Raw genomic sequence first — 26898 nt, forward strand, 5'->3', positions numbered from 1 at the left:
TGTTTAACCTTTCTTGCAAGGTAGATCTACTGGTAACAAGTTTCCTCAATTTTTGTTTGGGAAGTCTTTATTTCTCCTTCATTTTTTGAGGGGTAATTTTGCAGGATACAAATTTCTAGGTTGGTAAGTTTTTTTTCTCTCACTTCTTGAAATATTTCAGTCTCTTGTTACTTGCATGGCTTCTGAGGAGAACCTGGATGTCAGGCTTATCTTTGCTCCTCAATAGGTAAAGTGCCTTTTTCCTCTGACTTCTTTCAGGCTTTAAAAATATATATTTATTTTTATTTATTTATTTTCCTGGGTCTTAGTTGTGGCACATGGGATCTGTAATCTTCATTGCGGTATGTGGAATCTTTAGTTGAAACATGAAAAAGAGAGTGTTAAATCGCTCAGTCATGTCTGACTCTTTACAACCCCATGGCCTCCCTGGAATTCTCCAGGCAAGAATATTGGAGTGAGTAGACATTCCCTTCTCCAGGAGTTGAAGCGTGCACACTCTTAGCTGCGGCATGTGGGATCTAGCTCCCCAACCAGGGATCACACCCGGGCTCCCTGCATTGGGAGCATGGAGGGAGACGCTGGACCATCACAGAAGTCCCTCTTTCAGGATTTTTTTATCTTTGATATTCTGTAGCTTTAAATTGTAGGAGTAGATTTTTATTTTGTTGTTGTTTTTTTTAAATTTTGTATTTATCCGGTTTGGTGTTCTCTGAGCTTCCTGGATCTATGATTTAGTGTTTGAAATTAATTTTGGGGAAATTCTAAATCATAATTTTTTCAAATATTTTCCTGTTCCTTTCTCTCTTCTTCTGGTATTGCTATGTGTTATACCTCCTGTAGTTGGTTGTTCCACAGTTCTTGGATGGTCTGTTTTGTTTTGTTTTGTTTTGTTTTTCCAATCTTTTTCCTGTTTGCTTTTCAGTTTTGAAGGTTTCTATTGAGATATTTATTCTCAAGCTCAGAGATTCTTTCCTCAGCCAAGTGTAGTCTAATAATAAGCCTATCAAAGATATTCATCATTTCTGTTATGGTGTTTTTTGATCTGTAGCATTTCTTTTTGGTTCTTTCTTAGAATTTTCATCTCTCTGCTAACATTACCCATGTGTTCTTGCATAACTGTCTACTTTATTCATTAAGCCCTTAGCATACCATCAGAGTTGTTTTAAATTCCTGGTCTGATAATTCCAACATCTCTGCCACATCTGAGTCTGGTACTGATGTTATATTTGTGCTCTCTCTTGAAACTGTTTTCTGCCTGTTAGCGTTTCTTGTAATTTTTTCTTGATAGCCAGACGTGATTTACTAGGTAAAATGAACTGCTATCAACCAGCCTTTAGTAATGTGATTGTTAGGTGTAGGATGCAGAGAAGCATTCTATAGTGCTATGATCAGGCTTCTGTCTTTTAGTGAACCTGTGCCTCTAAATTGCTAACTTCGCATGTGCCTTTTAGTCTGAAACCCCCACCCTTCACTTTTACATGGTATACGATGGCTAGAGCTTGCTAGGGCTGGGTACTTCTCTTTCCTCTGGTCAGTTGATTTCTGATAAAATCTGAGCAGGTTAGACTCTGGTTAGTTTCTCCTGAGGGCAGAACTTAAGAACAGGATGCTGTGGCATATTCAAAATGGTTCCTTTTCCCTGCTGGAAGCACACGGGGATTTTTCCTCCTGTTTTCACTGTGAGGATTAGGACTGCTTCTGGAGATAACACTCACAAAATTGTGGATTTTTTTGTAGATCCATAACTGGATTCCCCTTTGGAGTTTTAACTCGCAGAGTTATCCGCATCTGCGCCTCCAGCAACTGGTCAATTACAGTTCAGGACTCCCTATCCTGGCAGTGGCTCCCACGGAAGTCGCTGCTCCTGGATCTCTGCTCTGGTAACTTGGAATTCTTTGTATTTGCCTCCCTATCTTTCCAATCTGGGGGACAGCCATTTGGCTTGTGACCTCACTTCTTTTATGGATCCAAGAGATTTTTCAGTTCAGTTCTTTCCTTGTTGTGAGGATGGAGTGGGGACTTCCAAGCTTTTCACATGCCAGATCAGAAGAAAAAAGTCCTTCATTTCCTTTTTATTGCATAGTAATATTCTGTTGTATGGATATACACCATTTTATTTATTCATTCATCAGTGGATAGACATTTGAACTGTTTCCAATTTTTCTTTTCAATTATTAAAAAATAGAAGTGTAGTTGATTTACAACGTTCTGTTAGTTTCTGCTGTAGAGCAAAGTGATTCAAAATACATATATTCAGAATATGTGTATTCTGTATGTATATATTCTTTTTCAAATTCTTTTTCACCATAGTGTATTACAAGATATTGAATATAGTTCCCTGTGCTATTGTGACAGGTCCTTGCTGTTTATTTTGTATATAATAGCAGGTATCTGCTAATCCCAAACTCCTCATTATCCTTATCCTCCCTTTCATCTTTGATAACCATAAGTTTGTTTTCTCTGTGAGTCTGTTTCTGTTTCATAAATAAGTTCATTTGTATCATTTTTTCAAGATGTCACATGTAAGTGATATCACGTATTTGTCCTTCTCTGACTGGCTTCACTCAGTCTGATGATATCTAGGTTCGTCCATGTTGCTGCAAATGGCATTAAATCGTTCATTTTTATGGCTGAGTAATATTCCACTGTATATTTGTACCATATTTTCTTTTTCCATTCATCTGTTGATGAACACTTGAGTTGCTTTCATGCCTTAGTTATTATAAATAATGCTGCTATGAACATTGGGGTACATGTATCTTTTCAAGACAGAGTATTCCTCTTTTTCTAATATGTGCTCAGGAATGGGATTGCTGGGTCATATGGCAACTTTATTTGAATTTTTTTTTTTTATTTAAAACCACCGTACCATTTTCCACAGTGGCTGTTCCAACTTACATTCCTACCAACAGTGGAGGAGGGTTCCCTTTTCTCCACATCCTCTCCAGCATTTATTATTTGTAGACTTTTTGATGATGACCATTCTGACTGATATGAGGTGATACCTCATTCTAGTTTAGGCTTGCATTTCTCTAATAATTAGTCCATCCTAAAGGAAATCAGTTCTGAATACTCATTGGAAGGACTGATGCTGAAGCTGAAACTCCAATACTTTGGCCACCTCATGCAAAGAACTGACTCATTTGAAAAGACCCCAATGCTGGGGAAGATTGAAGGCAGGAGGAGAAGGGGACAACAGAGGATGAGATGGTTGGAGGGCATCACCGACTCAAAGGACATGAGTTTGAGTAAACTCCAGGAGTTGGTGATGGACAGGGAGGCCTGGTGTGCTGCAGTCCATGGGGTCGCAAAGAGTCGAACATGACTGAGCGAGTGAACTGAACTGAATAATTAGTGATGCTGAGCATCATTTCATGTGCCTATTGGCCACCCAGATGTCTTCTTTGGAAAAGTATCTATTTAGAGCTTCTGCCCATTTTTTTGTTTGCACGTTTGTTTTGAGTTGTATGAATTGTTCGTATACTTTGGAAATTAAGTCCTTGTCAGTTGCATCATTTTAAAATATTTTATCCTATTCCATAGGTTATCTTTTCATTTTTTAATGGTTTTCTTGGCTGTGCAAAAGTTTATAAGCTTGATTTGGTCCTATTTGTTTATTTCTGCTTTTTCTTTTTCCTTGGGAGATTGATCTAAGAAAAATGTTGATATGATTTATGTCAGAGAATGTTTTGCCCATTTTCTTCTAGGAGTTTTATGGTGTCATGTCTGTTTTGAAGTCTTCAAGCCATTTTGAGTTTGTTTTTGTGTACGGTGTGAAGCAGTGGTCTAATTTCATTGAGTTACATGTCCAACTTTCCCAACACAACTTGCTGAGGAGAATGTTTTTTCCCCATCATATATTCTTGCCTTCTTTGTTGAAAATTAGTTGACCATGGGTGTGTGGTGTTTCCAAGTTTTGGTATTATGACTAATATGGCTATGAAGGCCCATGTAAAAGTTTGGACACATGGTTTCATTTTTCTTAAGTGCAAGTCTAGGAGTAGTTACTGCTTCATAAGTTAACACATGTGTTTAAATTTTTGAGGAACTGCTGAACTATTTTCCAAAGTAGCTGCATGATTTTACATCACCCTAGCCATATATACTTCACTTTCACTTTTCACTTTCATGCATTGGAGAAGGAAATGACAACCCACTCCAGTACTCTTGCCTGGAGAGTCCCAGGGACAGAGGAGCCTAGTGGGCTGCCATCTATGGGGTCACACAGAGTCAGACACGACTGAAGCAACTTAGCAGCAGCAGCAGCAGCAGCAGCAGCAGCAGCAGCAGCCATAGATGAGAGTTCTGATTTCTCCACATTCTTATCAATTCTTGTTATCATCTGATTTTTTTGATTGTAGACATTGTTCTAGGTATGAAGTGGCATCTCAATATGTTTCTTTCTATTTTTTAGGTATTTGTGACGGATGCATATAATGGGCTGCTTTTAGACTGATCTGCATAGCAGCCCTGTACTTGTTATCTATTTACTTTTGGCTGTGCAGGGTCTTCATCTCTGTGCGTGGGCTGCTGTCTAGTTGTGGCGTGCAGGCTTTTCATTGTGGTGGCGTCTCTTAGTGCAGAGCAGGGGCTCTAGGCCCCTCGGGCTCCAGTAGCTGCAGCTTGCATGCTTAGCAGCTGCAGCTCGCAGGCTCTACAGTGCAGGCTGAGCAGCTGTGGAGCACCAGCTTAGTTGCCCCTCAGCACGTGGAATCTTCCCAGACTGGAAATTGGGCTTGTGTCCCCTGCATTGGCAGGTGAATTCTTCATCACTGGACCCCCAGGAAAGTCCTCAATGTGTTTCTTTGTTTGGTTGGTTTGTTCTGTTTTTTATATTTAGGTGCTGTGATTGAATGTACCTAACCCAGTTTTATCGAGGAATCATTGATACACAGCACTGCGTATGCTGAAGGTATACAGCATAATGTTTTGACTTACATACATCGTGAAATGATTACCATAAAAAGTTTAGTGAACATCCATCATCTCATATAGATGCAACATGAAAGAAATAGATTAAAAATATTTTTCTTGTGATGAGAATGCTTAGGATTTATTCTCTTAGCTCAATATGGTTTTGATTTACATTTCCCTAATGGCTTATGATGTTGAGCATATTTCCATGTGTTTGTAGATAATTTACATACCTGTTTTGGAGAAATGCCTATTCAAATATTTTGCCTATGTTTAATTTGTATTGTTTGTCTCCTTCTTGTTGAGTTTTAAGAGTGCTTTATGTATTCCATATGCAAATCCTTAATCTGATATATGACTTGCAAACATTTTCTTCCACTGTGTGAGTTGTTTTTGACTTTCCTTTAAAATTTTTTTTCTTTTTGTTTATTGTTTTCTGTTTTCTTGATGGTGTCATTTGAGGCACAAAAGCTTTAGTTTCGATAATGTCCAGTTTATCATTGTCGTCGCGGCTGCTTGTGGTTTCGTTGCCGTATCTAAGAGGTCCCTGCAAATCCACAAAGGTTCACACCCATGTTTTCTTCCAAGAGTTTTGTAATTTTAGCACTCACATTGAGGTCTTGATCCATTTTGAGTTAATTTTTGTATATGGTATGAGGTAAGTGCCCAACTTCATTCTTTTCATGTGGATATTCACTTGTTCCAGCACAATTGGTTGAAAAGATTTTTCTTTCCCCTTTTATTTATCTTGGCACTCTTGCTAAAAATCAAGTGACCGAAACCATGAGTGCTTATCTCTGGATTCTCAGCTCTAGTGTATCCATCCGTATGTCTGTCTGTATGCCAGTACCACACTGTCTTGATTTCTGTCTCTTTGTATGTTTTGAACGTTTTTTTGAAATTGGAAATTGTGAGCCCCCCATGTGCGTTCCTTTTCAAGACTGTTTCGGCTCTTCTGCTTCCCTTGAGTTTCTTTATAAATTGTAGGATCAGCTTGTCAGTTTCAGAAAAGAAGTCTGCCAGAAGGATGACGTTGGATACATGATAAATAAATAAACAAATATATTAATATAAACATTTTGGAGAGTATTTTCATAAGAATAGTAAGTCTGCTAATCCATGAACATGGGATGCTTTTCCATTTATTTAAGTCTTAAAATTTCTCTTAACAATGGTTTGTAATTTTCAGTGTATACTTTTTACACTTTTTGATTAAATTTATTCCTATTTTGATGCTTTTGTAAATGTAATTTTTTCTTAATTTTTTCTGTATTGTTCATTACAAGTGTATAAGAATGCTATTGATTTAAAAAATATTGATCTGGTATTCTGCAACCTCCTGAACTCATTCAGTCTATCCTTTTTTCAGATCCCATTTAAAATTATGAGGGGACATGAGCACATCGTGAGTTCCTGTAACTTCTGTGTGGATGACACTAAGGCCCTCAGTGGCTCCTATGATGGCACCGTGAAGCTGTGGGTAGGTGGCCCTGTGTTAGGTGGAGCCAAAACATCCCTTAAGCTTATGCCACCTCTTATGAGATTTCCCCAGTACTGAGTTCCCAGACATTCAAGGATCCCAAAGATCTGGAAAAGCCTTCCTGAACAAAGTGCAAGAAGAAGCAGCAAAATGAAGGCTCACTCTAGTGTTAAGTCACTGGAGAGAGATGAAGTTAGTGTGGCTGCTGTCAGCCTGTTGACTTGGAAACAGCGGGAGCCGGGGTGGAGACCCTTGGACCGGAGCCCGCCAGCTTTTGCTGGAGGCTGTGCCTGAGGGTCTCTGAGCTGTGTCATCTCTCCGGGATGCCTTCTCACTTGGAATATTCAGTTCCATCCACAGAGATGGTATGTCCAGGCCTGGGCGATCACAGGAGGACAAAAAAGTGGCCAAACCTGGGACCTGCCCGTGAAGGGCGATTGGGAGAGGCAGGACGGAGAGTAGGTCAGTGCTGTAAGATGCAGGGGCAGGGCCACAGCAACAGGGTGTGATGGTCAGACGAGGCTGTACAGAGGTGGCCGCTGCGAACTCTTTCAGAGCCTTCAGGGCAGAGCCAGCAGACCCTGGTGGGCCTGCTTGGGTGCCCTGCTGGTCAGTCAGGAGAAGATGAGGAGGTACCAGGGCTGGGAGATGGCAGTGACCATCGGGAGCCATCCTGCAGACGACTGTCTGGTGAGGCTGGCCCCCTGGGGAGGGCAGTCAGTGTGGAGTTTTGCTGTCTCCTCTGGCTTCAGGAGCAGCAGGGGACAGGATGGAGTGAGTTAAGGCTGATTCCTGGGTTCCAGTTTGGGCGACAAGGTAGAGGACAGCTCCTCACCTTCCAGATCCCCTTAGAGGAACATCTTCTGGGTCTTGGTGGGTACCAAGCCAGGAAGACTAGCCAGGAGGGTTTGGGAGCTATCCAGATAGTCCAAGTCCCACATTAGGGACCTACCAGATATTTGACCCTGGGTGGTTACATGACCTCCTGGGCCTCCCAGAATTTCCCCAGGCCCCTCAGGATCAGCTGAGAGCTGGGGCCTGCCTGGCCCATTCCAGGTCCCTACAGACATCCACTTCCTTCTCTTCTGTGGCCCTCATCCACCACCCCCTCCACCCAGCCCCATGATCTTCTTGCTGGAAAGCCACTGGTTCCTCTGGGAACCCCAGGCCCTTTCTTGGTCCTCTAGGATGACTGAGAAGGCCTGGAAGCAAGGGGGCTTCTGCTGATTGTCATCACCTATGGGGAGGGAGGTTGGTGACTATCTAAGTGTGCATTTTGCTTTACCATCTTCAGATTGTTCTCGTGTTCTTCTCACCTTTTGAGTCAGTGGAAAGACTCACAGCGGTTTCTGTCTATTTTGGCCAAAGGGTTTCTCTCTCTCTAAGGGAAAGTCTGCCTGTTTTTTCTGGTTGTCCCAGTATTAGGGACCATCCATCGAGACATCCCTGACTCCCGACAGCAGCCTCACTGCCCTTGCTTCCTGCCTACTCCGTGCTCCTTCCAGGATGCAGTCACCTCAACCTGTCCAAACCCCCTCCATCCCTGACTTGCTCACAGCCCTACCACTTTGCCCCACCTTCTCCAGTTGCTCCCTCTCCACCCCCTGCCCTCCTTCATACCTTCACGCCTAGTTGCAAAATCACCCAGTTCTCTGGTCTCCCTGCCCTGGCTGCCCCTCCAGTGGGTCCTCTTTGCTCCTCCTGGCTCACTTTTCTCCATCTTTGTCTCTGCTCCTGTCTCCTCCTGTGGCTCTCCCTGCCCCAGTTACAGTTCTTGGGTGAGCCCTTCCTTAGGGGGGTGACAAGTCATTACCATGCAGCCTCCCTGGATGGGAGCCCCACATTAGGGACCTACCAGGTATTTGACCCTGGGTGGTTACATCCTCCCTGAGTTTCCCCAGGCCTTTGCCTGGGAGGTATCTTTGGAAAAAGTCTCCTTGCCTCTCTCTTCTCTCCCCCACTCTCATCACTGTTTTTCCTCTCAAACCTACCACAAACCCAAACATCTAGCTTAGCCTTTTATTTATTTATTTATTTGCCTGCACCAGGTTTTAGCTGCAGCATTTGGGATCTAGTTCCCTGACCAGTGATCAAACCTGGGCCCCATGCATTGGGGGTGCGGAGTCTTAACCGTTGATCCACCAGGGAAGTCCCCTGGCTTAAGCTTTTAAAAAAGCTCCCTTTCTCCTAGCTGAAGATCATTGTGAATGATTTAGAAAGTCCATCAATGTATGAAGAAGTGGGGGAAAAATTATCCTTGTCTTACACCCAATCATCCTCTAGTACGGTACATCTCTTTTCAGTCGTTATAGAAAAAACCACTTTGCTAGTCTTTCTCATATTATGAAGGTAAGATGGCTTTATCACCCAAAGACACAAAAACACAAAGAAAAAAATCATTCCATGAACTGTGAGTAAACTGACGTGACAAGGTTGTAGTTTCTTTTTCCTGTTTGAACATGTGCACACATATTTATGAAATTGAGACCACACAGTCAAACTCTTCATATAACGACAGTAAACATGGGCTACAAATACGGTCTCACCTCCTTTATTAGAACCACTTTCTCACCATTCATTCAAAGTCCGACCAACCAACTTAAATTATCTGAATCCACAGAAAGAGTTCCTAGTCCCAAACGTCAAGTGAAGGGGTAACTGTCTCTATTTGTTTTCCCATACCCCTAGCCAATGGCCCCGTTATTTCAAGAAACATTCAGTACAAAACATAGACATTTCCACTGTCTTTGGAATTCACTGGCAACATCTGGCTCTGTTGCCATGTAGCTCTCCTGCCAAGTAATTCATGGCCGTGCTCATTTTCCAAGAGGGTTATCAGTCTGCGGTTGCTATTTTCCCTCTTGGCCATATGGTGGCACTATCGAGCACTGAACCTGTGCAGCCCCATAGACCTCATTCTGTTCTAGTGCTGCCCTTAGCTGGCTCAGGGCTAAGGCCACAGACTGCAATGGGCCTCATCCTCAGGACTCACAGTGATCATTTTTTAGTTTCCAGACACATATTTTTTTCTAGAGTAACACACCATCCAGGGAGGCTGGATCACCGACCATCAGAGCCAATCATTTCTTCCCAAGTCATGAGGCTCATGAGCTAAGCCTCCATCCTGGATGTGTCCTGCCCCCATGAGGTCCTCTTTGGGATCTCTTCCTGCCAGGGGGCTTTGATTAAGGACCCAGCTGTTTAGAGTCTCATGGAGCAGGGGTTGAGGCACTGGATCTGTGCAGAAAAGAGTTTGCTCAGGTGGCCTGAGGCTGCTGTCCCTGCAGAGACCCGCTGGCAAGGCTGGCCTTGGCTGGCATCTGGGAACTTCACTGGCAAACAATGTCCTACAATCATGAATCTTTCCCTAGGTGATCCAGGGGGCTTGCTGTGTCTAGACTGTGCAACCCATGTGGGTGATGCCTCTGTGACCAGACCCCGGTAAAAATCTGGGTCCCGAGGCTCAGGTGCACCTCCCTAGAAGACAGCATCTGACATGTGTTGTTACGACTGGTTGCTGAAGGAACTAAGCACATCCCATGCTACCCACGGGGACTCTTTTTTCAAGATTTATTTATTTTTATTTGAAGGATAATTGCTTTACAATATTGCATTGGCCATTCATCAACACGAATCAGCCATAGGTATACATATGTCTCCTCCCTCTTGAACCTCCTTCCCACCTCCCACCCCTCCCCACCCCTCTAGGTTGTTACAGAGCCCCTGTTGAGTTCCCTGAGTTACACAGCTAATTCCCATTGGCTATCTATTTTACAAATCGTAGTGTATATGTTTCCATGCTACTAGGGAGAGACTCTTGGAAGCAGTGCCTGGTTTTCTCTGGACCTCGCCCCAGGTGCCCTTCCCTTTGCTGATTTTGCTTTGTGTCCTTTGGCTGATGTAAATCTTAGCTGTGAGCATGCCTGTATTCTGAGTCCTATGAATCCTGGAGAATCATCAATCGTCAGGGTGGTCCTGGGGACCCCTGTGTCAGGGGGTCTGCCTCCTAGCAGGCTTGTGGTCTTAATGTGAATTGGTCTCTGCATATCAGGGAGAATTGTCCCAGGCCTGGTCTAGTCAGGCCAAAAGCTCTCCCAACCAGGCACCATAATTTCACATAACAATGCAGGGTCTTTGTAGAAATTCATTGTCTTGCTAATAGCATTTGTTTCAAGGGGACGTTCTGCCTCGGCTTATCCTGAAAAGTTGTGGACACGTTTTTTTTTTTTTCAAAGATTTTTTTGATGTGGACCATTTTTAAAGTCTTTATTGAGTTTGTTACACTGTTATTTTTGTTTTGGTTTTTTGGCCACGATGCCTGTGGGATCGTAGCTCCCTGACCAGGGATTGAACCTGCACCCCATGAACTGGAAGGTGAAATCTTAGCCACTGGCCCATCAGGGAAGTCTCTGCATTTATTGAAAGCATTTTTATTTCTGTCACTCAAGCACCTTTCACGTTGGTGCCCTCATTGTTCCCATCATATTGCCAGCTATTACCCTACCTTGTCCTCGTCATATTCTCCAGTTATCTCCCTTCAGTGTGGTAGCAGTTGCCTGGGTCCCACTGTTGGGTGTCTTAGAGGTTTTTTTAACCGCCTCCTTTAGGTGGACACAGACTGCTGCCGGTGAGTTTGCTCTCTGTTCCCTAAAACACAAGACGAACCTTTTTCATGAAACTTTTCATTTGGAGTATAGTCAATTAACAGTGGTGTGATAGTTTCAGGTGGACAGCAAAGGGACTCAGCCATACATATAATATACATGTATCCATTCTGCCCCAAACTCCCCTCCCATCCAGGCTGCCACATAACACTGAGCAGAGTTCCCTGTGCTATGCAATAGGACCTTGTTAGTTATCCATCTTAAATGTAGCAGTGTGTACACATTGATCCCAAACTCCTTAACTATCTCTTCCCCCGACTCTTCCCCCCTGGCAACCGTAAGGTTGTTGATGAACCTTTTTTGTGCACAAGTCTTTGACCACAATTTAGATTATTTCCTTAGGGAAGACTGTCCCCGCAGCACCCCCACTGCCCCACCCCAAAATAGAATTGCTGGGTCAAACAGTGGGAATTTTTAGGAAGTTCTTGAAAGATCTTGCTAGATTCTGTGAAGCCTCTTTGGCTAGAAGAGAACGAGAATATTACCTGTTTGCAGCTTTGCCTTCAGAGTGGCCCGTTCCCATGGGCCACTGTGGGATGGAGGGGGAGTTTCCTGGGGATGGTGACGGTGGCCTTCTTGCTCTGGGAGTGGTGGGGAAGTCTTTTCACCCTTCTGAGCTGGGGGAAGAGTCATAGGACCGTGGGTACTCAGACAAGCTTAGGGTTGATGCTGAACTCGGCTCACTGCTTCGGCTGACACTCTAGTGACCTCTGACCCTCTCCCGCTCTCTCCTGCTGGTCCAGGATGCTATGGATGGATCCATTGTTCGGGATTTTGAGCCGATGCCTGAAGGTCCTGTTTTAGAATGCAGCATCACGGCTGACAGCAGAAGGTGACTTGCCCTCATTTGACTGGTCAGGAAGGTGAGAGGGAAGGGCAGGCCCACACACAGCATGCCAGGGGCCCTTCACTGTCTTTTCAGCAAACACCTGATCTTACACTCGCATATATTGGTCTCATGGTTTCCATCTTTTGCTGTGAGAACCAAGTAGATGTGGTGACTGAAAATTTAAAGTGCCAAAAAGACGAAATGTACTGTGACTGAAGCCAGTCTGAATGTTCTTCATGGAGTTTCTTTCCCGCAGTCACGCCTGTGGGCCGGGGCAGCTGCAAGGCTCACTAGCGATTCAGGGCAGGCCCTCATGTCACAGGAGGAAACCGGGGCCCAGGAAGAAAGCCTGAGCTGTCACCTGGGGAGAGTCAGTTTGGGAAGCCACCCTGGGGTGCATTTGCATTCACGCTTCACATAGATGTGAGATGAGCCTTTAAAAGGGGATTTGTTTTCAAATGGATTTGCTTTTACCCTGAGCAGCAGCTACAAAATTACTCTACTAGTGAAAACGCGTGGGGGAATGTAAGCTTCATGTACATGCTCATTCTCTCAGCCGTGTCTGACTCTTTGAGACCCCCATGGACTGTAGCCAGCCAGGCTCCTCTTTTTCCAGGCAAGGATATTGGAGTGGGTTTTCATTTCCTACTCCAGGGTAAGCTTCATGGGAATCTCTCTCACGTAGAGGACACGTTGTCACTGAAACATGCCATATAAGAAGACAAGGGTACACTTATATTACTGGGTTGGCCAAAAAATTCATTAGGGCTTTTCCATAACATCTTATGGGAAAATCTGTATGAACTCTTTAGCCAGCCTAATAGTGTAAATGTACAAGAAAACATTCAGGATGAAATGAGCTATGACAGTCTTTTCCTGTTTAAAAAAAAAAAAAAAGATGTGAAATCAGTGGAAGAAATGATTGATCCTTGTGAGTTGTAGCTATCCTTCTAAAAGAAGTCAATTACAGAACAGAAGAAATGATACCTTTAATGCCCTAGATAGAAAAGGACATATTTGGGTGGCCAATTAAAGGATTAAGGAAGAGAATGGTGTCACGGTGCCTTCTGTGTTAGGATCTCTCTGTTTTCACTGAGAACCCCCAGTTCTCCAGGGGCCTCATGAAATATCTTTAGAAAGATTCAAGGTTTTTTGTGTTTTTTTTTTTTTTTTGCAATCTTGGTCCTAAACTGTAGAAACTTTCTGTTAAATATTTGATCTTTCTTAGAAACCGCAGGCGTAATAGTCTGGGTTGTTAAGACTCTGGTCATTTTCTTTCCAGAATCATTGCAGCATCTTATGACAAAACAGTGAGGGCTTGGGACCTTGAAACAGGCAAGCTGCTGGTATGTATGCTCTGCCCTGGTGGAGACGTCACAGCACCAGGGTCTTCTGGGTTTTTTAAAATTTTTTAATTGGAGTATAATTGCTTTACAATATTGTGTTAGTTTCTGCTGTACAGTGATGTGAATCAGCTCTGTGTAAACATATATCCTCTTGCTCTTGAGCCTTCCTCCCACTGCCCCTGCCCATCACATCATACTCCTTTAGGTGATCACAGAGCACCGAGCTGAGATTTCTGTGCTATACAGCTGTTTCCTGACAGCTTTTGTTTTACAGATGGTAGTGTGTGTGTATATATATATATATATATGTTGATTCTGCTCTCTCAGTTCATCTCACCCTCTCCTTCCCTGCCTACAACACAGGTTCTTTGCTGGGCCTTAGGTGGCCTTGAGCTGGTCATGGATTGGGAAGAGTAGCCAATCTTCCAGGAAAGGAAAATTTTCTTAGGGACCCAACGTGATGGATGGTGGGCTTCAGGGAAGGGAAGCTATCTGAAGCGGGCAGAGGAGGGCTCTGCTTCAGGGATTGGGAGGATGGGTATAAGGGAAGAAGTAGAGGTGGGGCAGAGGGTAGGGAGGGTGGCATTAAAGACTGAGAGAACTGTGTGGGAAAAGAGACCCTCCCTTGTGGGATGTTGGCTTTTGATGGGGGCCGGAAGTAGAGCTGAGGCCATGGGATGAAGGCCACGTGGACAAAGGACAAGGCCACTGGTTCCTAGTCTGTTCTCCATCTAAGAAGGGGCCACCATCCATCCATCCATCCAGTGGGTACAGGATCCCCCTGTCTCCTGCCTGGTGTCCAGGCAGCCTTGAGTCTGCTCAGGCGCTCCGCAGGGTGTCCTGCCCCATCCCCACTGCCCTCCCCCCACTCCAGGCAGCTTCTTGTCACCTCTCTTCTCCCTTTTTCCCTTTCTCCTCTGTTCTCTCCTTAAAAACAAAAACAAAAAACTTTCTTTTTAGTGCAAAGATCAATTTATTTTCGTTGTGAAACATTCTTAGAAAGAGAAACCAAGTGTAAAAAAAATAGTGTTACAGTTAACATCTTGGTGTCTCTTTTCCTGTACACATGTTACATATGAACACAGGCAAGCATGACAACATGACGTGTTCTGCTGACAACACTGTCATTAAATACGATCATTGATTACTCCTGACTTTTAGCATTTTCCCAAATGCTTATTTCATTTAACAGAAACATCCTGCTCTTGTCTCTAGCCTCTTTCTCCTTCTCTTCTTTTTAAAAAACTCTCCTCGGGATGTTTTTATTTTTATTTTTTAAATGTTTATTTATTTGGCTGCCCCAGGTCTTAGCTGCAGCATGTGGAATCTTTAGTTGTGGCATGCGGCCTCTAGTTCCCTGACCAGGGATCAAACCCAGGCTGCCTGCATTGAGAGTGAGAAGTCTTAGCCACTGGACCACCTGAGAAGTCCCTTACCTTCTCTTCGGTAAACTTGTTTAGTGCTTTTATTATTTTTGTTGCACAGGATGTCCATGCCACTTGCCATCTATAGGGCTGAGTTAGTGATCCACTGCTGCTTGACAAACTATTCCAGAACTTATTTTCAAACAACAAGCATTTATTGCCATGCAGAGTTTCTTTTTTCTAAAACAATTAACACATTTTGGCTGCACTGGGTCTTCCTTGCTGCACATGAGCTTTCTCTCGTTGCAGCGAGCGGGGCTGCTCTTGGTTGTGGTGTGTGGGCTTCTCATCGTGGCGGCTTCTCTTGTTGCAGAACACAGGCTCCAGAGCACAGGCTCAGTAGTTGTGGTGCTTGGGCTTAGTTGCCCCTCAGCATGGGGGTCTTCCCAATCCAGGGACTGAACCTGTGTTCCCTGCACTAGAAGGTAGATTTTCAACCCCTGGAGCACCATGAAGTCCTTGCAGAATTTCGTGACAGAACTTTTGGAGCAGGTTAGCCAGTGGTTCTGACTTAGGTTTCTGGTGAGGTCATGGTTAGGGTGTCATCTGGGGCTATAGTCTTTTGAAGGCTCACTGAGGCTGAGGGTCTCCTTCCAAGATGGCTGTTTGCAGGAGCCCTCGGTTCCTCTGCACCCAAGTCCCTCCACAGGGTTGCTTGAGTGTCCTCAGGACATGGCGGTTTACTCCCTCAGAGCAAACGATTCAAGAGATGGCAGGAGGAAACCCTGGTTTCCTTCTTTTTTAAGAAAATTTTTGTGGTTATAGCTGGTTTACAGGGTTTCAGGCATATGGCAAAGTGATTCAGACGTGTATTTGTGTGCGTGTGTGTGTATATATGTGTACATTATAAGTGTGTATATTTATGAATATAAACACGTATATTCTTTTTCAGATTCTTTTCCAGTATAGGATATTATCCCACCCCCACTTTCCCCTTTGGTAAAGATAAGCTTGTTTTCTATGTCTGTGAGTCTATTTCTGTTTTGTAAATGAGTTCTTTTGTATCATTTTGTTAAGATTCCACAATAAGTGATATCATATGGTATTTGTCTTGCTCTGACTTATTTCACTTAGTATGGTATTAATAATCTCTAGGTCCTCCATGTTGCTGCAACTGGCAATAATTCATTCTTTTTTATGGCTGAGCAGTGTTCCATTTTACATACATACCATATCTCTTTTTTAATCTCTTCATCTATCAGTGAGCCTTTAGTTGCGTTCATGTCACGGCTATTGCGGACAGTTCTGCTGTGATCATGGGGGTGCATGGATCTTTTTGTTGTCTGTCTGTTTGGTGTGTTGGGTCTTAGTTGCTGCATACAGAGTCTTTGTTGTGTCATGCAGGATCTTTCGTTGTGGTGCACAGTCTCCAGAATGTGTGGGCTTGGTACCTGTGGTGTGCAGGCTTAGTTGCTCTGTGGCACGTGGGGTCTTAGTTCCTCGACCAGGGATCAAACCCACATCCCTTGCATTGGAAGGTGGATTCTTAACCACTGGACCACCAGGGGAGTCCCACATACATCGTTTTGAATTAGAATTTTCATCTTTTGCAGATGAAATTCCACCCAGGAGTGGGATTGCTGGATTATAGGGTAGCTCTAGTTTTAGTTTTTTAAGGAACCTTCATACTGTTCTCTGTAGTGGCTGCACCAAATTATATTCCCACCCACAATGTAGGAGGGGTCCCTTTTCTCCATACCCTCTCTAGCATTTATTATTTGTAGACTTTTTGATGATGACCATTCTGAATGGTGTGAGGTGATAGCTTATTGTAGTTTTGATTTGCATTTCTCAGTTGGACACGACTGAGCAACCTCACTTTCACTTTTCACTTTCATGCACTGGAGAAGGAAATGGCAACCCAGTGTTCTTGCCTGGAGAATCCCAGGGACAGCGGAGCCTGGTGGGCTGTAGCAGCAGCAGCAGCAGCAGCAGCAGCAGCAGTGATTAGAGATGTTGAACATTTTTGCATGTGCCTGTTGATCATCTATATGTTTTCTTTGGAGAAAGCCCTGGTTTCTGATATGACAGTCCCTTGGACTGCAAGAAGATCCAACCAGTCCATCCTAAAGGAGATCAGTCCTGGGTGTTCATTGGAAGGACTGATGCTGAAGCTGAAATTCCCAATACTTTGGCCACCTGATGCTAAGAGTTGACTCTTTGGAAAAGACCCTGATGCTGGGAGGGATTGGGGGCAGGAGGAGAAGGGCATGATAGAGGATGAGATGACTGGATGGCATCACCCACTCAATGGACATGAGTTTGGATGGACTCCGGGAGTCGGTGGTGGACAGGGAGGCCTGGTGTGCTGCGATTCATGGGGTCGCAAAGAGTGTGCCACTGAACTGAACTGAGTCAGAGACTATCACTTTTGCTATATTGTATCCAAAGAAGCAACTCACTGAGTTGAGCTCACACCCTCGGGGTGAGTAATTAGACTCCACCTTGGGCTTCCCTGGTGGCTCAGATGGTAAAGAATCTGCCTACATTCCCAGAGTCCCAGGTTTGATTGCTGGAATGGGAAGATTTCTTTGGATAAGGTAATGGCCACCCACTCTACTATTCTTGCCTGGAGAATTCCATGGACAGAGTAGCCGGCTGGGCTGCAGTCCATGGGGTCGCAAAGAGTCAGACATGACTAAGTAACATTCACTTCTGTGGAGAGAGGACTGTCAACGAATTGGGGAGCATATTTTAAAAGCTTCACAACAGCAATACCATAATTTATAACATACAGAGAGATTTTCCTTTCCTTTCCTTTCCATAATTTAAAACATACAGAGAGAATGAGTAGCTCTCTGTCCTGAGGGGCTGGGACTGTAGAGCCTTGTCCTCCAGGCAGACTTGTTTAGCAAACTGAACAAGAGTCAAGTTGGCCATTACTAGAACCTTGCTGCCAGTTCTGCTAGGTGCCCCCTATCCTTGTTCATCTCTCCTGGACACACATTAATTACATGTATTAATTAAAAATTAATTCATGAAAACTAAATAAACATTCAGTTCCTTGTTCACACTAGTCTATTACAAGAACTCAGTGGCCACACGTGGCCAGTGGCTGGCATATTGAACAGTGCATAGATAGAATATTTCAGAAAGTCCTGCTGGAACGCTGGGCTAGAGAGAAACCTTTTGATTGTTGCCCTATTTCAGTGGAAGCTCAGTCATGAAACCTTCATAGTCTCCGCTAAGTTCTCCCCTGATGGTAAATACGTGGTCCTGGGCTTGGATGTGGATAATGGAATCTTTATAATAGATGCGAAAGACTCCACCACTGTGTCCTGCATCAAAGGTGAGTTTGCGTGGGCTCCCTGCTCTGTTCTATTATGATAACAGCAACTTGTCACTTGAATGACAGTGACTTTATTGTTTTATTTGGTAAATCAACAATGCTGTGAACGATGTCATCAAAGATGGGACATTGATGGATAAAAGTGAAGTGAAAGTCTCTCAGTTATGTCCAACTCTTTGTGACCCAGGCTAGAATACTGGAGTGGGTAGAACCCAAGTTCTCCAGGCCAGAATACTGGTGTGGGTAGCCTTTCCTTCTCCAGGGATCTTCCCAACCCAGGGATTGCACCTAGGTCTCCCGCAGTGCAGGTGGATTCTTTACCAACTAAGCTATCAGGAAAGCCCTGATGGATAAACACATGGGCAATTAAAATCAAGACTGGTTAAGGCTTTTTCACTCAGTCTCCTGCTTGTAAATAACGAAACATTGTTCTGCTCCAGCTTCACATGGACATTTAAAGCCCATCGTTTATTGAATGAAGACCCAAGCGTCTTGACTTGCCTGGTGGCTCAGATGGTAGTCTGCCTGCAATGTAGGAGACCCAGGTTCGATCCCTGGGTTAGAAAGATCTCCTGGAGAAGGACATGGCAACCCACTCCAGTATTCTTGCCTGAAAAATCCCATGGATGGAGGAGCCCAGTAGGCTACAGTCCATAAAGTCACAAAGAGTTGGACACTACTGAGCAACTTCACTTTCTTTCTTTCCAGGCTTCTTAACATTTTATGTATATTTTCCCACATTCCTCATTCTTTACTGCTGAGTCACCAGGGAAGCCCATAAAAATAATAATCCTTGATAATTAATAACACACATATTTATTCTAGTGTTTTATAATAGTGATGATTAGCAATTTTATTACTATCAATTATCACATATAAAAAAACAAATTCAGATAATTAAAAAGACTAGAATGGCAACTCTTGAAAAAAACAGTGATCAAATGTCAATTTCCTGGTTGTGATCCTGTGCAATCATTGTGTAAGAGGTTACCATTGGGGGAACTGAGTGACAGGCATACAGGGTCTCTCTGAAGGAGTCCTTAGAACTGCATGTGAGTTAACAGTTAACTCAGAAGAAAAAATAAAAGCATACATAATCATTGGAAAAAAAATTGAAAGTGTGTAAGCAGTGGGCTTCCCCAGTGGCTAAAGTGGTAAAAAAAAAAAAAAAAATCTGTTTTCAAATGCAGGAGACATGAGTTTGATCCCTGGTCAGGAAGATCCCCTGGAGGAAGAAATAGCAACCCACTCCAGAAATTCTTGCCTGGAAAATCCCCATGGACAGAGGAGTCTGGTGGCGATAGTCCATAGCGTCACAGAGTCAGACACGACTGCTGTGCCGGCCTGTCTTCTCCCCAGTGGTGGTGGTGGTTTAGATGCTAAGTTGTGTCCGACTCTTGTGACCCCATGGACTGTAGCCTGCCAGGCTCCTATGTCCATGGGATTCTCTAGGCAAGAATACTGGAGTGGGTTGCCATTTCCTTCTCCAGGGAATCTTCCCTACCCAGGAATTGAACCCAGGTTTCCTGCATTGCAGGCAGATTCTTTACTGACTGAGCTACAAGGGAAGCCTGGAGGGACCTATTATTATGATTATTTTTAATTTAAAGAACTTTGTTTATAATTTATTTCTTCTAGTCTTCTACACTATTTCTTCTGATTTGAATTTTTATATCCCTTAAGTTCAATGGAAAAAGTGTTTTTAAAATTGTACTGTGAGATAGTATTTTTTTTTTAAACTGGAGTATAACTGCTTTTCAATGCTGTGTTAGTTTCAGCTCTACAACAAAGTGAATCAGCTGTATGTTTACATATATCCACTCCCTCTTGAGCCTCCCTCCCACCCCCATCTCACCCTTTTAGGTCATCACAGAGCACTTGAGTGGAGAAGGCGATGGCACCCCACTCCAGTCCTCTTGCCTGGAGAGTCCCAGGGACGTGGGAGCCTGGTGGGCTGCCGTCTATGGGGTCGCTAGGAGTCAGACATGACTGAGTGACTTCACTTTCACTTTCCTGCATTGGAGAAGGAAATGGCAACCCACTCCAGCGTTCTTGCCTGGAGAGTCCCAGGGACGGGGGAGCCTGGTGGGCTGCCGTCTATGGGGTCGCACAGAGTCGGACACGACTGAAGCGACTTGGCAGCAGCAGCGGCACAGCGCTGAGCAGAGCCCCCTGTGCTACACAGCAGCTTCCCATTAACTATTTTACACATGGTAGTGTATCTGTGTAAGAGCTACTCTCCCAGTTCATTCCACCCTCCCCTGCCCCACTGTGTCCACAGTCCATTCTCTACGTCTGTGTCTGTTCCTGCCTTGCAAATAGGTTCATCTATTTAGGTACCTATCATTAACAGTACATTGCTGGGGGGTCTTCCCGTGAGTGTGTGTGTGTGCAAACACACACACACACAGTACTACTTCCCACATACATTTAATGTTTATTTTTATCACCATGGAGCCATGATGTGTGTCTGCCACACAGCTTGCATTTTTCCCTTGATGTGTCTTCCCGTAGTCTCTCTCCTCACACTCTAAGCCCTGTCTGCTCACCATGCTCCTTCACGCTGTGTCATGTCGAGCCTTGGCACACCCTGTTCCTTCTGCCTAGAGCACTCTTCCTTTCCTGTTTCCCTCCATAGCTTTTAGCGATCTCTCAGGGCTGGGCCAGGTTTCCTTCCGTTGGTTTGGAGCTGTGACATTGGCTGCAGGTTGTTGCCTGCTCAGAGGTGTCTGCCTGTGACCTCTGAGGGGGAAGAGGGCAGGGCTCCTGGCTCGAGGCCTGGTATACAGCAGGCATTCAGGAAATGCTTATGCAAGTGAAGAGTCCCTCCCTTGTGCAAACCAGAATTGTGTTTCTGTTATACTGTCGCTGTCTGGGGGAGCAACCTCAGTGTCCCAGGAGCGTGTGGCCCAGTATCAAGTCACTTTCCCTGTGCCTCAGATCATCACATGATGTCGCTCACCGCCTGCTGCTTTGACCCCGACAGCCAGAGGGTGGCTTCCGTCTCGTTTGACAGGAGCATCAAGATCTGGGACGTGACGTCACAGACCACGCTGCTCACCATCACCAAGTGAGGAGGCCGGGCAGCATGCTGCGACAGGGAGGTGGGCGGGGTTCACACCCTCCTGGGTTCAGCCTGTGCACCTTCAGCTCCCCAGCTGGCGTGGACGCGGGGCGTCTCCAGCTGTGGTCCGCTGTGGTGCTGCGAGGAGGCTGGAGATGGAGAATGGGAAGGGCACAGGCGAGCAAGGGGAAACCACTCCAGTAAGTCCTCTACATCGGAACCTTCAAGTTGCGAGCTTTCAAAGACGTGAACGTCTGAGCCAGCCCCTGTACGCCAGCTGTTGCACTGTGCTACTGTTCTTTTCAAGGTTCTGTAATAGGAACTGTCTTATTTTTGGTGCTTGTTTTTCCTGTACATATAATTTGTGTGAAAAGTATTGTAAGGCAGTACTATATAGCTGATTGGGTTAGCTGGGTACCTAGGCCAGCTTTGTTGGGCTTAGAAACAAATTGCACTTATGAACACACTCTCAGAACAGAAATTAATCCTCCGTAGGGGACTTACTGTAGTTGTGGCCTGTGGGCTGGGATGGGCCTCAGATGCATTTGTTGCAGTGTGAGCCAACACTGGAAAACATGGTGCTGAGTGCCCCCTGCCTCCCCACATGTGGGTTTCCAGCATCTCCTGCAAAACGAGAAGGTCTGCTCACTCCATCTGTGGCCACCAGCACCAGCTGTGTGGGCAGCCCTCCCTAACGGGACCCGGACTCATGGCCTCGGGATGTGTCATCCTGCCCACTTGGCTCAATTATGAGCCCTGCTGGCCTGCGCCAGGCTTTCCCGTGGGTGTCTGGCCAGGGCTTAAGAGTGTGCAGGGTCCCATCCTGAGTGACCTTTGACCTTAGTTTCCTCACCTGCAAACTGAGCCCCGGTGGGGTGTGAAGGAGACAACAGACGGAAGTCCTTAGCGTAGAATGCATGGCGGCCACTCAGCCCCAGCTCTGTTACTGAGACTGGCTTCTGTGGATGCTGGGGTCAGCAGGGGCTGTGGATGCCTGTTCTGCTCGTTAGAGCTGCTCGGCGGTGGCAGTGAAGAGGGTGAGGCAGCTGTGAGCTGGAACTCTGGACGGTGGAAAGGGAAAGAAGGAAACTGTCTACTGGTGTATTTGATTGAACCACATTTGTAAATTTTCTGGAAATGTATTTTTTAGCAGGAAAATACAGAGACAAAGATTCTCAGTGCTGCAGGACAGGGCTGGCTTCCTGGCATGAAATTCTGAAGTTACGCAGGGTCCCACACACAGGAGGGCTCATACTTGGTTGACTGCTCTGTTGTCAACATCTTGAAGTTCTTCACTTTTAAAAATATTTTTACCTATTTATTTGACTGCACCAGGTCTTAGTTGTGGCATGGGAACTCTTATTTGTGGCAAATGGGATCCAGTTCCCTGACCAGGGAGGGAACCCAGACCCCCTGCATTGAAAACTTGGAGTCTTAGCCACTGGACCACCAGGGAAGTCCCCAAATTCTTCATTCTTGAACAAGGGACCTCAAATGCTTTTATTTCAAAAATATGTAATTTGCTTTTTGAAAATGTAAAACATGCAGCACAGTACAAAATTTTGAAGGTACAAAAGAATACAGAGTGAAAAATTCTCTCTTAGCTGTCTCATAACCACTGTTTCCTGAGAAGCCGTCACTTTTCCTCCTTCCTTCCTGCCTGTTGGCTGCCTTTCCCTCTTAACAGTTTTACTGAGATATAATTCACACGCATCCTACAGTTCACCATTTCATGTACATAATTCAGTGGTTTGAGGGATATTATTATTTTTTTTAATTGTCTTATATGTACAAAATTTTCAAAGTCATTTTATTGGCATTAATTTCATTTATAATATTGTACGCCCATCACCACTATTTCCAAAACTCTTCTATTACCCAAACAGAAACTCAGTACCCATTGAATAATAATTCCCCACTCCCCTCAATCCTAGTCCCTAGTAACCTAGACAGCATATTAAAAAGTAGAGATATCACTTTGTTGACAAAGAGCCATATAGTCAATGCTATGGTTTTTCCAGTAGTCATGTACGGGTGTGAGAGTTGAACCATAAAGAAGGCTGAGTGCTGAAGAACTGATGCTTTTGAACCGTGATGTTGGAGAAGACTCTTGAGAGTCCCCAAGACTACAAGGAGATCAAACCAGCCAGTCCTAGAGGAAATCAACCCTGAGTATTCCTTGGAAGGGCTGGTGTGGAAGCTGAAGCTCCAATACTCTGGCCACCTGATGCGAAGAGCTGGCTCATTGGAAAAGACTCTGATGCTGGGAAAGACTGACGACAGGAGGAGAAGGTGGCAACAGAGGATGAGATGGTTAGATAACATCACTGGCTCATGGACGTGAATGTGAGGAAACTCCAGGAGATAGTGGAGGACAGAGGAGCCTGGCATGCTGCAGTTCATAGGGTCAAAAAGAACTGGACGTAATTTAGTGACTGAACAACAGCGAGAAAGTAACCTCTATTTTCTGCCTCTATGAATTTGCTTATTCTAGATATTTCATATGAATAGAATCATACATTATTTTCCCTTTTGTGTCTGGTTGTTTCATTTAGCATAATGTTTTTAAGGTTTATCTAATACATGTTAAAGCATCTGTTAGAGTTTCATTCCTTTTAATGACTGAACAATAGTCCACTGCATGTATATACCATGTTTCGTTTATCTGTTAGAGAGTCCTTGAGTTGCTTCTGTCTTTTAGCCATTGAAAATAATGCTGCAGTCAATATTGGTGTACAAATATCTGTTCAAGTACCTGCTTTTAATTCTTTTGGCTATATACCTAGGAAACAAATTTCTGGATCATGTCATGATACTGTATATAGCTTTTTGAAAAACTTGGAACTTGCATTGTAATTTTGCAGTGGGCCTTGCAAAATCATATAGCTGTTCTTGCTAGATAATTTTGAAACTCCATACTCTTAACTGATTCTGAAGCTTGCAAGGAACATAGGTACTTAGTTATAATTTTTTAATGTTGTCAAACCTAGTTTAGAAAATTCAGGAGGAGAAGGAAGATCTATTGTACTTACCCATGTTTTTGCTGACCATGTTCTGTCTTCTGATGTTCCAAGTTTTCCTCTTTCACCATTTTCTATTTAGAAAAATTCCCTTTAGCCATTCCTATAGGGTAGTTTGGATTTCCCTGGTGGCTCAGATGGTAATGGAGAAGGCAATGGCACCCCACTCCAGTATTCTTGCTTGGAAAATCCCATGGGTGGAGGAGCCTGGTGGGCTGCAGGCCATGGGATCGCAAAGTCGGACACGACTGAGCAACTTCACTTTCACTTTTCACTCTCATGTATTGGAGAAGGAAATGGCAACCCACTCTGGTGTTCTTGCCTCAAGAATCCAAGGGACAGAAGAGGCTGGTAGGCTGCCATCTCTGGAGTCACACAGAGTTCGACACGACTGAAGTGACTTAGCAGCAGCAGCAGATGGTAAAGCGTCTGCCTACAATGCGGGAGACCTGGGTTCGATCCCTGGGTTGGGAAGATCCCCTGGAGAAGGAAATGGCAACCCACTCCAATGCTCTTGCCTGGAGAATCCCATGGATGGAGGAGCCTGGTGGGCTACAGTCCATGGGGTAGCAAAAAGTCGGACACAACTGAGCGACTTTGTAGGGTAGTTCTGAGGAAAACAAATTCTCTTAAATTTTCCTTCATCTGAAAACGTCTTGATCCTCCCATCATTCCTGCAGGATATTTTTGATGGATATAGAAATCTGGATTGACAGTTGTTTTCTTTCCTCATCTGAATGCTATCATGTCGCTTTTTTTCTGGCGTCCATGGTTTCTGATGGGGAATCCACTATCATTCAAGTTGTTCTTTCCCTATAAGTAAGGGGTCATTTCTCTTTTACTGCTTTCAAGATTTTTTTTCTGTCCCTACTTTGCAAAAGTAGAATTATATTGTGTCTGACTATAGATTTCTTTGAGTTTATCCCACTTGGGATTCACTCAGCTTTTTGAATCTGTTCTTTGCCAAATTTGGTAAAATTCCAGACATAATTTCTTTGATTATTTCTTCAGCTCTATCTTATTTCTCCTTTTCTTCTGAGATGCTGATGCCCCAAATGTTAGATATTTCATTATATTCTCGTAGGTTCCTAAGGCTCTCTCTCTCTCTTTTTTTTTTTCAGTCTGTTTTCGAATTGGTTAATTTATAGTGTCTGTCTTCATATTTACTGATTATTTCCTATGTCATTTCTATAGAATTTTACTTTTTGGTGGTTGTTATTGTATTTTTCAGTTTTAAAATTTCCATTTGGTCATGCTTTATATCTTCTATTTGCAAAGCTTCCAATCTTTTTGGTTATTTTAAACACAATTATAATTGTCCATTAGAGCATTTTTATGCATGCATGCTAGGTCACTTCAGTTGTGTCTGACTCTTTGTGATCCTATGTAGGCTCCTCTGTCCATGGGGATTCTCCAGGCAAGAATACTGGGGTGGGTTGCCATTTCCTTCTCCAAGGGATCTTCCTGACCCAGGGATTGAACCTGTCTCTCGTGCTTCCTGTTCTGCAGGCAGATTCTTTACCCCTGAGCCACTGGGAAAGCCCTAGAGCATTTTTATGATGGCTGCTTAAAAATCTTTGTCAGATAATTCTAATGTCTGTATTATCTAGGTATTGACATCTGTTGACTCTCTCATTCATGTTGAGATTTTCCTGGCTCTTACTTAGTATGATGAGTGAATTTCAGTTTCATCTCAGACATTTTGGGTATTATGAGACTCTTAATGTTGTTTAAATCTTCTGTTTTAGCAGGCTACTTCATTAGAACCTGGCAAGAGTGGCAGTCTAGACACCCTCTCAGCCTTTGCTGACAGTGCTGGGGATGGGATTGCAGTTTTCCCTAAGATTTTTGGTTGGAGTAAGGCAGGTATTGTCCAAAGGTTTTCTAGAGGTCTAAAGGTTACTAGGCTATTGTCTAAAGGTTACTAGGCTATCTCTTTGGCTAGGAAGAACAGGCTTTTCTTGGGAGCCTTTTATCCAGTCCCCATTGTTTTGGAGGTTGCAGCTTCCCCAGTACTCAGTTCAGGATATAAGAAGCAAAAAGAAAATTGTAGGTACTCAACAGCATGCCATCCTTGGGTCCCAAGATTCTTAGCTAGTCTGCCTTTTCTTCTCCACTGTTCACAGTTTTATATTTGCTCTATAAATGCCCAAGTTTCTTCAGTTCAGTTCAGTTCAGTCGCTCAGTCGTGTCCGACTCTTTGCGACCCCATGAATCGCAGCACGCCAGGCCTCCCTGTCCATTACCAACTCCTGAAGTTCACTCAGACTCACGTCCATCGAGTCAGTGATGCCATCCAGCCATTTCATCCTCTGTCGTCCCCTTTTCCTCCTGCCCCCAATCCCTCCCAGCATCAGGGTCTTTTCCAATGAGTCAACTCTTTGCATGAGGTGGCCAAAGTACTGGAGTTTCAGCTTTAGCATCATTCCTTCCAAAGAAATCCCAGGGCTGATCTCCTCCTTCAGAATGGGTTGGTTGGATCTCCTTGCAGTCCAAGGGACTCTCAAGAGTCTTCTCCAACACCACAGTTCAAAAGCATCAATTCTTCAGCACTCAGCTTTCTTCACAGTCCAACTCTCACATCCATACATGACCACTAGAAAAACCATAGCCTTGACTAGATGGACCTTTGTTGGCAAAGTAATGTCTCTGCTTTTCAATATGCTATCTAGGTTGGTCATAACTTTTCTTCCAAGGAGTAAGCGTCTTTTAATTTCATGGCTGCAGTCACCATCTGCAGTGATTTTGGAGCCCAAAAAACTAAAGTCTGACACTGTTTCCACTGTTTCCCCATCTATTTCCCATGAAGTGATGGGACCAGATGCCATGATCTTCATTTTCTGAATGTTGAGCTTTAAGCCAACTTTT

At 44.2% G+C, this 26898-nt stretch overlaps 1 protein-coding gene across 1 annotated transcript in view; it reads left to right on the forward strand.

Annotated features, from left to right (window-relative positions):
- WDR88 (WD repeat domain 88) overlaps nucleotides 1-26898 on the forward strand; it is a 50086-nt gene that overhangs the window by 4442 nt on the left and 18746 nt on the right. Inside the window, exons 2-6 of the mRNA XM_004015620.6 lie at nucleotides 6284-6394; nucleotides 11802-11890; nucleotides 13170-13233; nucleotides 17808-17946; nucleotides 20887-21016. Coding sequence (XP_004015669.4) covers nucleotides 6284-6394; nucleotides 11802-11890; nucleotides 13170-13233; nucleotides 17808-17946; nucleotides 20887-21016 — 533 coding nt within the window. The remainder of the gene's footprint in view (nucleotides 1-6283; nucleotides 6395-11801; nucleotides 11891-13169; nucleotides 13234-17807; nucleotides 17947-20886; nucleotides 21017-26898) is intronic.

The sequence above is a fragment of the Ovis aries genome, chromosome 14 (genome assembly GCF_016772045.2).
Source record: "Ovis aries strain OAR_USU_Benz2616 breed Rambouillet chromosome 14, ARS-UI_Ramb_v3.0, whole genome shotgun sequence".
Lineage (NCBI taxonomy): Eukaryota > Metazoa > Chordata > Mammalia > Artiodactyla > Bovidae > Ovis > Ovis aries.